The 13,903-nt window shown below is 37.2% G+C and overlaps 2 protein-coding genes across 2 annotated transcripts; both read left to right on the forward strand.

Annotated features, from left to right (window-relative positions):
- The first annotated feature begins 1,229 nt into the window (after positions 1 to 1,229).
- Positions 1,230 to 2,466, forward strand: LOC140074538 (gamma-crystallin-3-like). The gene is made up of 3 exons (XM_072119511.1): positions 1,230 to 1,272; positions 1,603 to 1,845; positions 2,086 to 2,466. Exons 1-3 carry the CDS (start codon positions 1,264 to 1,266, stop codon positions 2,365 to 2,367), a joined length of 534 nt encoding a protein of 177 aa, XP_071975612.1. The 5' UTR covers positions 1,230 to 1,263; the 3' UTR covers positions 2,368 to 2,466.
- An 8,850-nt stretch (positions 2,467 to 11,316) lies between these two features.
- LOC140074539 (gamma-crystallin-3-like) lies at positions 11,317 to 13,641 on the forward strand. The gene is made up of 3 exons (XM_072119513.1): positions 11,317 to 11,447; positions 12,354 to 12,596; positions 13,301 to 13,641. Exons 1-3 carry the CDS (start codon positions 11,439 to 11,441, stop codon positions 13,574 to 13,576), a joined length of 528 nt encoding a protein of 175 aa, XP_071975614.1. The 5' UTR covers positions 11,317 to 11,438; the 3' UTR covers positions 13,577 to 13,641.
- The last annotated feature ends 262 nt before the right edge of the window (positions 13,642 to 13,903 follow it).

Genomic DNA, 13,903 nt, shown 5'->3' on the forward strand with positions numbered 1-13,903 from the left:
TGCCGCTGCTGCCGCTGCCTCTGCATGCCGTCCCCTATAGTGACAGGGTCAATTATTGCATGTTTTAGATGCTATCTAGCCTCATTCGGTCACTCTGTCATGGCCATGCTGTTGCCCATAATTTTGGCATAATGGTACGATTAAGCAGCCTCAGAGGCATCCATGCATGCTGCCCCTGCAGTTTCCTGTCCATTTCCGTGGTGTTTCCATCCTTTTCCGAGGTTCCCAGGTGTTTGGACAAGCTTCCCTGTGCAGAGCCTTGGTCCCCTTGAAAAATGCTCGAGTCTCCCATTCACTTCAATGGGGCTCGTTATTCGAGACGAGCACTCGAGCATCGGGAAAAGTTCGTCTCGAATAACGAGCACCCGAGCATTTTGATGCTCGCTCATCTCTATTGTTAATGTAATGCAACTCATCCAAGATGGCACATCAATGTGAGCTGTGGCAAAAAGGTTAGCTGTGTTGGTCCAGAGTATGGAGAACATAAATGAGATGTGGAGAAGGCCGTAGATGGAAACAACCCAGCAGCAAAAGCACTACGTCCTCCATTTTTGAGCAGGCCATAGCCCTTTAGAATGGCCTCTAGCAGGCCACTTATATCCATTTGTCTGCTCAAACTGTTAAAAAAACACTACATGACGGTCATTTGAGGGCTTGAGATGCACAAGCTCACAGCCGGTCACCATGCTGGATAACTATCCCTTACCAAATTACACCAAGATTGGCAGAAACATGTTAAGTGTTAAAAAGGCAGCGAGTGAACAAGGTGATGGAGCTCTGCTTCTGGGGATTTATCTGTTAATTGCCAGTAGCACAGCTTCTTTGTAGTTAGGTTACACCTTGTTTAACATTCATTAGCCAAACAGCCTGGAACGTTATTTTTGTATTGTTCTACTTTGTTGTTTTCTGCTTTATAAAAGCAGATAAAATAAAGAGAATTAAAAAAAAATTGTCTGGCTATGCCATTCTTGACTGGAGGTAAATATATATATATATATATATATATATATATATATATATACAACATATTTTAAATAAAAGATTTATGTGTAATATTCTTTGAGAAGCTTCTACAAATTTGTGCAAGCTAAACATACTGCAACAATAGCCACAGCAGATACTGAAAAGTCTTCAGAGAACAAAGCTTTTCATTCTGATTAGTTGGCAAAATGTCAGCAGTATCTAAACGCAATAGAGGATGGAAGTATAAAAGGGTCTCTGCACTCCTGGTATCTATTGGATAACACTAGTCCAAAAGGCAAAATGGGAAAGGTAAGAAAATAAAAGTATCCTTTTGTACCAAGTGCATTTACCTAATTTATGTCACAAAATGTTTTTGTATCTGTCTTAGATTATATATGGTGACTTTGATATGAGAAATGGAATATTTTGTAGTAATTACTCACCAGTCATTACCTCCCTAAGCCAGCAGCATCCTAAAGTATTAAGTAGTGAATGAAATATTGTTTCTAGAATCAGATGAGTCATGCTGAGAGGCTAAATCTAAAAATGTGATGAAGTAGTACATCATGTTATTAACCAATTTCAAACCTTTTTTCTATAACAATTTTATTTTTTATTAATTTCATTTCCTGTATGTAGATTATTTTCTATGAAGACAGGAACTTTCAGGGTCGCTCTTATGAGTGTCACTCTGAATGTTCAGAATTGTCCTCATACTTCAGACGTTGTAACTCTATCCGTGTAGAAAGTGGTAACTGGATCTTGTATGAACACCCCAACTACAGAGGACACCAGTACTTCCTTCACAGAGGAGAGTATCCAGACTTCCAGCAATGGATGGGTTATAATGACTCTATACGGTCTTGTCGCTTAAGCCCTCAGGTCAGTTGCTTTCAAAAGGATTGTTTGTAAAATAAGGGTTATTTAGTTCAATCTTTCTAGATATAGTAATTCTTTCTTCCTGTTAACAATTTTTATTGACAATCTACTGTTCCACATCCATTAAATAGATACCCTTGATATTTATTGAAATTTATAGAAAATAGATAGAAAATATTATGTTTGTTCATTCAAAGACTATTTCATGTCATAAAAATGTTTCATCGTTTTTCCTGACAACAGCATCAAGGTTCATTCAGAGTCAGGATTTATGAAAAGGAAGATTTCCGTGGTCAGATGATGGAGTTCAATGAAGATTGTCCTCATGTTTATGAGAGATTCCGCTACAACGACATTCATTCCTGTCAAGTACAAGATGGATACTGGATGTTTTATGAGGAACCCAACTACAGGGGACGTCAGTATTACCTGAGACCTGGAGAGTACAGGAGATACAGCGACTGGGGAGCTTCCAACCCAAGAATTGGTTCCTTCAGACGTGTTCATCATTTTAGTCATTTTTAGCAATTAAAATCTCAGCATTTCATCATTGAGAAAAATGAGTTTACTTCAAAAGGAGTTCAATGTATTCAATCATACAATAAAAATTAATATTCTTGAAGATCTCTGAAGCCAATGGTTACCTGTTATTTAGTTCTCGTATCTATTATTTTATATAAATTTTAAAAAGTTTTATAGCTATTTAGAATTGAGTGCAAAACAGAATCCTGTTCATAGTTTGGTGGCAAAGCTGTGTTACTGCAGCTCCTTACTCAGGTAAACTGCATTCACCCTGCATATTAGGAGCAACTGCTGTGAAACTATTATTACTGACTTCATCTTCATCAGGACCATCTTACTGAAGCAGTAAAGCTTCAAATGACAGCGATTTTCCTTTGGATTATCTTCATACTTTCCATGTGGGCAGAACATGGTTTAACAGGTTTGGGAATTAAAAAATTAAGCTGGATTATGGCATGCTGGAAGCACCAAACAAGCTGGCATGTAACTATTAAATTGAATTTGATGGCGCTATATAAATAAAGATTATTATTATTATTATTATTATTAACACAAAAATGGCTAATGTGTCTTCAAATCACTTCATAACTTGTATTCAGGAGCCCATAAAGAATTTTGATTTTGCTCACATGATTAAGTTGTAATAAGTCACAACTACATATAAGCTTATCTTTGTGAGATACTGCACATAGCTGTGGCTCCAGTGCTGGTAGCATGGGGTTGGTCAGAAGGAAAGCTTTGTTCAAATTATTCATTTCAGAGGCTCTTTCTGAATATGCAGCATTTATTAAATTAAACACATAAACACTAAAAATCTTTGGTAACATAGGTATGGCTTACAACAACAGCATCAGATACCAGTTGGAATGGGTCAAACTATGGTTTAAACTGAAGTTAACAAGGGGATTACATGAGGGAGGTAATGTGGGTTAATAATTTCTGTCAAGAAAGATTAATCCAATACTTGGGCTCAGACCGAAGAGGAAACTCAAGAACCCCAAGTTGCTGGAAACACATTTTAGTTATGGATTCAACTGTGTAGTGCACCAAACATAAATATCATTCTCTTTCTATTTTTTTTTAAGACAAGTACTAAATCTTACCTTTTTTACTCTGGTCTTAAAGACAAACACTAATACTTGACAATTTTTAATTTTCTATGTTTTTTTTTTTTTTTTGCTGCTGTCAGCTCATTTACATCATTGAGAGAATTACAATGGAAGACAGCACAAAAATTGAAAACATTTCCTTTACAATGTGTACAAGGCTCCTGAATCAGATGGGTTACACCCCAGAGTTCTTAAAGAACTCAATTCTGTTATTGCTGTACCGCTGTCTAAAATCTTCAGGGATTCCGTAATGTCTAGTGTGGTGCCAAGTGACTGGCGCAAGGCAGATGTGGTGCTAATATATAAAAAGTGCTCTAGAACTTTGCCAGGCAATTACAGGCCTATAAGCTTAAAAATATTGGAAGGGTTAGTAAAAGACTTTATCCTGGAGTATGTGACATCAAATAATATTAGAAGAGTGAATAAATCAGGCAATACCTTTTTGAGGCTAACTGAGTATTTTTGATGGCGAGCTTTCGAGAATACTAGTTCTCTTCATCAGACATGATGTTATGCATGAAACAGAAAATTCACAGCATTTTATACACACTAAACAGTGATCATCAAATGATATTAAAAAAACCCTCTAAAACAACAGATTGATAAGAACATGGACATCTTATTTACAACAGGATGGCAATAAAAACATTAAAAACCTATGAGGCGAGACACATGAGCCCTGGCTCTTATCTGCTTGTGGCCTCCAATGTTAAGACCACTTTGCAAGGTGTTGAATCTCCTCATTAATTTATACTCCCATTCTTTCCTTTCCCTCTGTGTCTTAAAATGTCCCATTAAAATAGTAATCTGCAAATCTTCCATAGTGTGGTCCTCTCTGGAGAAATGTGCAGCCATTGGGAGATCTCTCCTTTCATTTTTAATATCATATCTGTGTGAGTTCATACGTTGATGGAGTCTCTGACCTGTTTCTCCAACATAAAGGCCTGTGGTTGGACACTGCTGACACATAATAAGGTAGACCACATTAGAGGACCTGCAGGAAAAGGTTCCCTTGATGTACCTGCTGTGATTGAGGTACAGGTACCTGGTCACCTGTGCGAATATGCTGGCACATTTTACACCTGCTTTGCAGGCAGGGTGAGGTACCATTTTCTGATGGAGGTCTCAGGGCACTCCGGACAACCAGTTGTTTGAGGTTTGGTGGTTGCCGGAAGGACAGGAGAGGAGGGACTGGAAATATTTCTTTTAGTCTTGTGTCGTTATGCAGAATCGGTTGGAGTTCCTTGGCAATGGGACGTAGGATCTCCAGTTGTGGGCTGTAAGTGACTACTATGGGTACTCCGGCCTCCTGTTGGGTCTCCTTATATTTGAGTAAATCATCTCTGTTGATGGCTGCTGCTTTACCTATTTTGTTATCAGTCACTTTTGGTCTGTAGCCCAACTGGAGAAATTCAGACCTGAGCTCCAGGAGGTGTTTTTCCAGGTCTTTCTTGTTTGAACAGATACGGTTGTAGCGTATGGCCTGGCTGTATATGATAGATTGTCTGGTATGTTTGGGGTGGAAGCTGTTATTTCTCAGGTAGGCGGTTCTCTCTGTTGGTTTATGGAATATTGTTGTGGTTAAGTGGCTGTCTTTAATCTGTATGGTGGTATCCAGAAAGTGTATCTCCTTGTCTAAATAGCTTAGTTTCAGCCACATACAGGCAATATCCAAATTAAATTGTCTCCATAGCAGCCTCCACACGTCGTCTTTTTAGCGGCCTCCACACGTTGTCTCCATTGCTACCTCCACACGTCATCGCCATAGCTGCCTCCAAAAGTCGTCCATATAGCTGCCTCCATACATCGTCCCCTAAGCAAACGAGCTGTGTCAGGCAGAATTTTGGGTTGTTTTCATGGCTTCCACATCAAACTTGTTAACTTTGTCGCCACCCTGCTGTGTAATCCACAAAATATACTGGCAAGCTTTTATCATTTACCGATATTATTTCAGCGCTTCTTGCGCATCTGTTTACATTCCCCTCACCCGCCATAACCCAAACTTTTAAGAACGCTACTACGCTTGATCTTATACAAAAGGTTCTTAGAAGTGCTGTTTGGGGAGTAGCCGAGAGACAGGGGCTTGGATTGGCGAAAGCTCGCCTGGCAGCGGAGCGCCAGCTCCATCCCAAGATCCAACTAACATAGTTTTAACTGCAGCACCTTTAATCTACTACTAGTTCACTGCCTCCATACATCGTCCCCTTATCAAACGAGCTGTGTCAGGCAGAATTTTGGGTTGTTTTCATGGCTTCCATGTTAACTTTGTCGCCACCCTGCTGTGTAATCCACAAAATATACTGGCAAACTTTTATCATGTACCGATATTATTTGAGCGCTTCTTGCTCACCTCCTTTGGTTCCTCTCTGCCACCCAATGGTTTGAAGCCTGAGTCCATTTAGGGTATGTCGCCATGCCACTCTCTAGCCTGCCGCTGCTGCCGCTGCCTCTGCATGCCGCCCCCTATAGTGTCAGGGTCAATTATTGGATGTTTTACATGCTATCTAGCTTCATTCTGTCACTCTGTCATGGCCATGCTGTTGCCCATAATTTTGGCATAATGGTGCGATTAAGCAGCCTCAGAGGCATCCATGCATGCTGCCCCTGCTGTTTCCTGTCCATTTCCGTGGTGTTTCCATCCTTTTCTGAGGTTCCCAGGTGTTTGGCCAAGCTTCCCTGTGCAGAGCCTTGGTCCCCTTGAAAAATGCTCGAGTCTCCCATTGACTTCAATGGGGCTCGTTACTCGAAACGAGCACTCGAGCATCGGGAAAAGTTCGTCTCGAATAACGAGTACCCGAGCATTTTAGTGCTCGCTCATCTCTAGACATAATGTTTAGACTGGACAGTCTCAAAAAATAACAATTTTTTTTATAATTCAGCATCAGACATTGTGATAAATCTGATGCTGCACACTGCTCAAAACAATAAAGGGAATCTAGCATAATAATTCAGTGACACTTACTCATAGATCCAGGCAACATAACTGTGGTAATTTTTTAATATTTGTTATCCTTGTCTCTTAGAGTGTAACCGTCATTTCAAAAAACATTTGATATGTTGTAGGGCAGGTAATTTTAAGTATTTTTGCAATTACCCAAATCTTGCTCCTTTCTCTTGTATTCTGCAGACTTCCCCTAGATGTTAGTAATTTCTCATATGGCTGTTGCTAAGTACATTCCGTCTTCAGACTACAGAGCTAGAGACACGCCCCTCTCCTCACAGCTGATTACCTCATGGCTCTCTGCTCCAGAAGTCATGTGCTGCCAGGAGCCCTCACTAATGTAATAACCAAACACCTACACTCTCATCTCTCCCTCCGCTTTCACTATACTTGTATATAAAAAATAATCCACACAGACAGAAACTGCAGCCCCCTCTTCCCCCATCACCTCACACTCCACAGCAGGAAGTGGCAGGAGACACTCTCCAAGATAGATAGATAGATGGGAGAAAGATAGATTTGGGATAAATAGATAGATATTATATAGATAGGATATACATAGATAGATAGGAGCTAGATAGGATATTAGATAGATTATATATATACAGTATATGAGTAGATAATAGATACACAGATATATATGATATTAGATAGATATGAGACAGATAGTTAGATATGTATGCTAGATAGATGATATGGGCCAAAAGAGGTGCTAAATGAGGACCGAGAGGCAAAATACTTTAAGGAATAATTCCCAAGGACACCTGGAGCAGAATTATGTATTTTTGTTTTTTTTTTGCTTAGAATGACGGTTACACTTTAACTTCTAGAATCAACTTATCATGTTACACTACTGAGCCTGAAGATGTAAAGGCTGTTGCACTCTGAAGGAACGCATCCCCCTCCCACTGTGTGCTCACTACTCCAAAAAGTTGGAGGGGGAATTGCCAAAGTAGCATGGGAAGGGTGAGTTTAACAGCTTTAGCACAGAAAGGCTCTTATAATCCTCCAGGTCAGTAACATAATTTTAAAAGAACATTACCTCAGTCAAAGTGCCTGAATCTTTGTAAGTGTCCCTGGTTAATATATTTTGATTTTGATTTCCTTTAACTCCTTTCTGACATATGATGTAATAGTACTGCATGGGTTCCCAACCCATGCTGTAATATTAAGTCTTGCTATTGCCAGAACTCGTGGGTTTGGACCACTTACAAGCATGGCACACCACATTCATGATTTCAGCCGCACAATATTAGTGAATCGCTGCATTATACAATAGACAGACAGTGCACTTTCAGTGAACTCCAGTGGGCTTGTAAGTAAATGTGCCCCACTGAGTTACATAACAGACTGCAATACAAATCAGGAGATCAGAAGTTTGCCTGTTCAGGCCAAACTCAGTGAATAAAACAGTAGATAATAGTTTTTTTTTAAAATAAAAAATAAACAAAGAAGGTGATAATCCCTTATACCCCAACATTCAATATACATATATAAAAAAAATACGAAATACACAACCCCCCTGCATATTTGTGGTATTTCTGTGTCCATAACAATCTGTGCAAGAAACCTGAAGCATTATTGCACCCGCTCAGTGAAAATTTAAAAACTTAGCAAAAACAATAATTTTTCATCAAATCCCTTCCTAAAAAATGTTCTAAGAAGGGACAACTCATCACACAAAAAAATAAGCTTTCAAACATCAAATAAAAATACAGAAGTTATGCCTCTGAAAAGATGGCAATGCTAAAGGATATGAGATCTTCTCTAGTTTAGTTTGTCTTCAATAAAATTGGATACATATAAAGAAAACTATATAAATGAGGTTTCACCGTAATCTTAGAAAAACAATAATAATAATAATAACGAATGATAAAAATCTGAAAAAATTATGATTTTTTCCTACACACATTAAAGAGTTAATCTCATCACTAAGCAAAATATGACCTAAAATGAAGTGTATCTCATCTTACAAAAAATAAGCCTTCCTATGTCCAAATTGTCAAAAAATAAAGATTGCATAGTCTTAAAACATTTACAATGCAAATGTGCTCTGAAAGGTGCAGCTTCCATTCCATGCCATGGTGTGTACTGGCATACTCAGGAGAAATTGGGTATCAAACATTGTAGAGCAGTTTTTCCATTGTGAATATGTAAATTTTTTGAAAAATATGCTTAGTTAAAAAATGTACAATTTCAAAACTGCACCTACATTTTGTTTTTACCCGTGAAACACATAAAGGGTTAACAAACTTCATAAAAGTTGTTTTAAATATGATGAGAGGTGTAGTTTCTCCAATGAGGTAATTTATGGTATATTATTATTATTAAGTCCACTCAAAGTCTAAAAAGCTGAGCAGGTTCCACAAAAGTATGATGCGTTTTTATCAAAAATATGCAAAATCGCACCTAAAGGGGCACATTTACTAACAAAAGTGCAAACTGCACTAATTGCAGTTTGCCTGTGTAATGTGCAGGGTACTTTCTTCATGAATCAGGCGCCCCCTGGACTGCTCCAACATAGTGCACAACTTTTTTTTAGCATGGGACGAGCAACACATTTCTGTCTGACTTTCCGTGTTAAATCTGCCACACATCACCGAAACGCCCCCTAATTTGTGTCACATGATGCCTAGTGCAGCTGCGCCACAGAAGGTTTGCATATGACACAGATGTGGTGCAGGCACTTCTTAAATATCTGTATAGAAAGCTGTCGACCAACGTTCTAAGCCCTCCTACCATCCTAAAATGAGAGGAGATTCAAAAACCATTTTAACATAAAGCAGACATTCAGTAAATGTTCGTTATCAAGTTATTTCGGTGTTATGACTATGCATTTCGAAAATAAAAAATGTTTATAAATTTTTGCCAAATATAATTTTTTTCACAAATAAGCACAAAATATATAACCCAAAGTTTTGTGTCATGAGAAAACAATCTCAAAATCACCTGAATACATCAAAGCATTCCAAAGTTATAACCATTTATAGTGACAAGTGTCAGATTTCAAAAAGGGTGCTGTACCATGCAGGTGTTAAGGGGTTAAAGGATGTGAGATATATGTCCAGAAGCCTCTAGATATACATTCTTCAAATTAAAACCCACATTTGTAAAAGCCCCAGAAAAGTGTGGGACTGGCCATGTACTTTAACCCCTTAATGACCGCAGTATCAAGTTATTACGTCGGCCATTAAGGGTACCTAATAATAATAATAATCTTTACTTATATAGCACCATTAAATTCCGTAGCGCTTAACAAATCACTTTTTTTGAAGCCCTGCGCGTCAGAAGAAGATTGTGGGACATCGGGTGCTGCCGGTGTTGGGCTGTATCATCACATCACAGACCCGGCACAAACACACGGGATTGAAAATACTCATATCCTTGGTGTTTATCTACTTCAGCATGATTGAACGATTAAGTGTCCCCCCCCGTGGATCGGACCCCCCAATGAGCTTACCTGGGGATCCGATCCTTCCTGCTGAAGCCCCGCAGGTCCGGCATGTCCCCCGAGGCTGCAGAATCCTCTTCACCCCAGGTTCGGCCTGCTGGAAGGACCCGGCTGTAATTATTTACATTATTACTATTTACATGTGTATTGAACTTGCGACGGATCAATGCTTGTTCAAACCCAAGTCTGGTAAAGTTTAAAAATGAAAAATAGGGCAAAACATTTTGTAATAATAATGAAATAAATAAATAAATAAAAGTTCCCTAAACAGCCCAATCACAAATAAAATCCAAATAAAGTGTATAAAACACAAAGACACAAAAACTACAAATTTCATATCACCGTTTCCGTATTAATCTGTGCAATAAATCTAAATCAATATTGAACCAGCTCAGTGAACGACGTAAAATAAAACACGAAAAAAATTCCCGTAATATGCATTTTTTTCATCAAATACCCTCACAAAAATTGTTCTAAAAAGTTATCAAAAAAGTTACCTGCCCTAATATGATATGACTGAAAAGGACAACTCTTTTTCGCAAAAAAATAAGCCCTCAAGCAGACCTGTCAACAGAAAAATACAGAAGTTATGGCCCTGAAAAGTTTTTGAATGGCACTGATTTAATTCTATGTCTGGCCGTCTGTGTCTGAAAAATCGCACCTAAAGTTCTGCGTCTCACAACATCCTAGAAAAATGAGAGGAAAAATATCATGTTGGAAAAATATCATTCCAACATAAAGCAGACATTCCGGAAATGTTAGTTATCAATCTCTTTGGGTATTTCAATTATCTACCAGGAAAGCAGAACATTTAAAACTTTGAAAATGAAGAATTTTTCAGAAATGTTGCCAAATTTTCTTTTTTTTCATAATGAAATGCAAAAATTATCACTTACATCTTACAATTAGCATGAAGTACGATGTGTCTGAGAAAGTAATCTTGAAATCACCTAGATATACTAAAGCAAGTCAGAATCAAAAAATCGAGATTGGTCATTGGTCAAGCTGAAACAAGCGCCACTGATAAGGGGTTAATTGTTTGTGAAAGTTTATCATACTTTTTTTAAGACAAAAGATGGACCTTTCCCTTTATTCCATCTCTTCCTTTTGACAATTTGACTATGATGGTAAAATATTTAGAGAACAGAGAGAAAGATTTTCAGGTTGGTTTGACCTTTTAAGGCATTTGGCTAGGTTTAAAAAAAACTAAACTTCTAAATTCATTTATAAACCCAAATCCTTTATCATAATGATAAAGCTAATGACATAAATAATTCTACATACTGTATACAATTGCGCTGTGCTGGAATAGCACAATTGTGCACACAGTGTAGCTTTCTTATTTGACTTTGTTTTTATCCATATATGCTAGTGTGAAAGAACTTTCTAAAATATAATAGAAAGCATAGTTTACAATAGCCTCAACGAACAAAACGTAAAGGAAACACAACTAGTTATTCTATTGAGTTGGCAAGTCAGCAGGTCCTCCATACAATAGTACGGGTATATAAATCCCCCTTCCATTCAACAGGGATGACTGAGCCAGGCCAGCAAACCTAAATTATAAAGCAAAATGGGAAAGGTAAGAAGATATTTAGTGTTAAACGTTCTGTCTAAAACATAAGTACATTTCATGGTATTTTTTAACGATGCTAGAAATGTTTCTTAAATGTGACAAATGATATGTTTCACAGTGTAGAAAATCACACAGTATTTCAACATGTTATCCTTTAGGCTATTTTCATTGTGTTCAGGGTATCAATTGGTTTACATGTATTTAAAATGCTCCTGTTGGATACCTCCCCATACACAATGAATAACAGTCTATGTTTTTAATGCATTATAAATAATAAATTAGGTAAATATAACAGAAAGTTGACTTTTATGTGCAAGGACCATTGAAGTATTTTTGTTTTTGTGTGCAATTGATTACAATTATGTATGTTTTTCATACATAATAATATATAATTTTTTTAGGAGACTAAATCATTTAAGGTAATGATTGCTTTCATTGAACAGTGCTGCTGCATTGCAATGTTTTACAGTATGGCTATTTGCCTGATGCTGATGGTAATCCTATTAGACATAGCCGCTTATAAGATTTAATGCATGTCCAAAAATGTCATAGAGTTTACTTTCAAGACAAAATATTTCCCCCTATAATCTCATTGCAAGTGTGAATTTGAATTTGATCTACAGTGTAAATTGACATATTCAGTAATCTCCACTACCAAAAGTATGTCAGTTGTAAGTTACTTTTACTTTGACAGGGCCATCACTGTGCCATTTATGAATAGACATAATGTAGAGCATGTTACTGCGCAGGGAGGTGATATTGCAAGTTTTTGCTATAGTAATTTCTGTATATTGTAAATGTATTAAATTAGTTGGGATATTTGGTTTATATATTGTGTTTCAATATGTAAGTATATTCTGGTCTTTTAGATTAATTCACAATATTTCTAATATTCTCAATTTAATCTTGCAGATTATATTTTACGAGGACAGGAACTTCCAGGGTCGCTCTTATGAGTGTCACTCTGAATGCCCAGATTTGTCCTCAAACTTTAGACGTTGTAACTCTATCCGTGTAGAAAGTGGAAACTGGATCCTATATGAGCATCCCAACTTTAGAGGACACCAGTACTTCCTTAACAGAGGAGAGTATCCTGACTTTCAGCAATGGATGGGTTATAATGACTCCATTAGGTCTTGCCGTATAAGCCCTCAGGTCAGTATATTGGCTTTTTTTTTGCATCAAATATGATTGATGTAACACCTTCCTCTCAGATTCTATGGTTCTTACTTATTTGCAAATGTTGAACTAGCTAGCTTTTTACTACCGTTTTGTTTTCATGATTTATTCTTTAGTTCATTAGAGTGTAGCGTTAACTATGAATATGCAACCTCTTCAATAACATTAATAATACATATTTAAATAATTTAGTTTACTTTATTGGGACATAAACTTGAGACATAACACACTACACTTTCATTAATTCTGTAATTCACTCCAAGGGAGATCAGTCTTTTTTAAATGGGCCTGTAAGACTGATGACTAGTGATAAGTGGATCAGAACTGCACTGCCTGCAATTTCCGGAGCTACACAGCCCAAGCATCGGCAGCATCGATGTGGTTGAGCATGTGGAGAACATGGTGTCTAGAAAATATTCTTTATATTTTCATACAGAAGTTTAGAAAGATGTGGTATGCAGAAGTATTAGAGTACGAACTAAAATACATCGACCCCAGAATGTTTTAAATTTTTGTCTTTATCTATCATTTTCTCCAAGCTCTTTAAAGTCTGTCTATACCACTTTAGTGGCATATAATGAGTTCCTGCACATTTTTCTTTGTTTATTTGTGTGTGTATATGTATATATATATATATATATATATATATATATATATAAACTCTATATTCACTTTATCAGCATCAAGGATCATTCAGAATCAGGATCTATGAGAAAGAAGATTTTAGAGGACAGATGATGGAATTCCATGAAGATTGTCCCAATGTCCATGAAAGATTCCATTACCACGATGTCCATTCTTGTCAAGTAAATGACGGATACTGGATGTTCTATGAAGAACCAAATTATAGAGGACGTCAGTATTACCTGAGACCTGGAGAATACAGAAGATACTCTGACTGGGGAGCTTCTAACTCAAGAATTGGTTCTTTTAAACGTGTTTATCATTTTAATTAGAGTAATAGAAATGTAAATGTATGGATAGTTGAAATGCTATTCAATAAAATTGTTAATCAAACAAATGTATTGCCACTTTGCCACTTGTACTTTCTTCTAAAATATTTTATTATTTAAAAAAAAATTATTTGCTGCGTACATGATCATGTCCCTCATGACTTATCCCTCATATTACTATAACTTATCATTCTCTGGTGACTACATAGCAAACTAAAGTGCAAAATTCCAAGGCAGCACTGTGTAACCAATGAGGCTGGATGCAGGTTTGTGGATTTTCAGGCATAAACCACTACTTATACAATTAGGAAAAACAGGCAGCACTCCCAA

The sequence above is a fragment of the Engystomops pustulosus genome, chromosome 8, assembly GCF_040894005.1.
Source record: "Engystomops pustulosus chromosome 8, aEngPut4.maternal, whole genome shotgun sequence".
Taxonomy (NCBI): Eukaryota; Metazoa; Chordata; class Amphibia; order Anura; family Leptodactylidae; genus Engystomops; species Engystomops pustulosus.

Bases quoted from the DNA above. Each gene is read 5' to 3' on its own strand.
- LOC140074538 (XM_072119511.1), top strand. The intron at 1,846-2,085 runs GTCAGTTGCTTT...TCCTGACAACAG, and splicing joins CTTGTCGCTTAAGCCCTCAG to CATCAAGGTTCATTCAGAGT.
- LOC140074539 (XM_072119513.1), top strand. The intron at 12,597-13,300 runs GTCAGTATATTG...TCACTTTATCAG, and splicing joins CTTGCCGTATAAGCCCTCAG to CATCAAGGATCATTCAGAAT.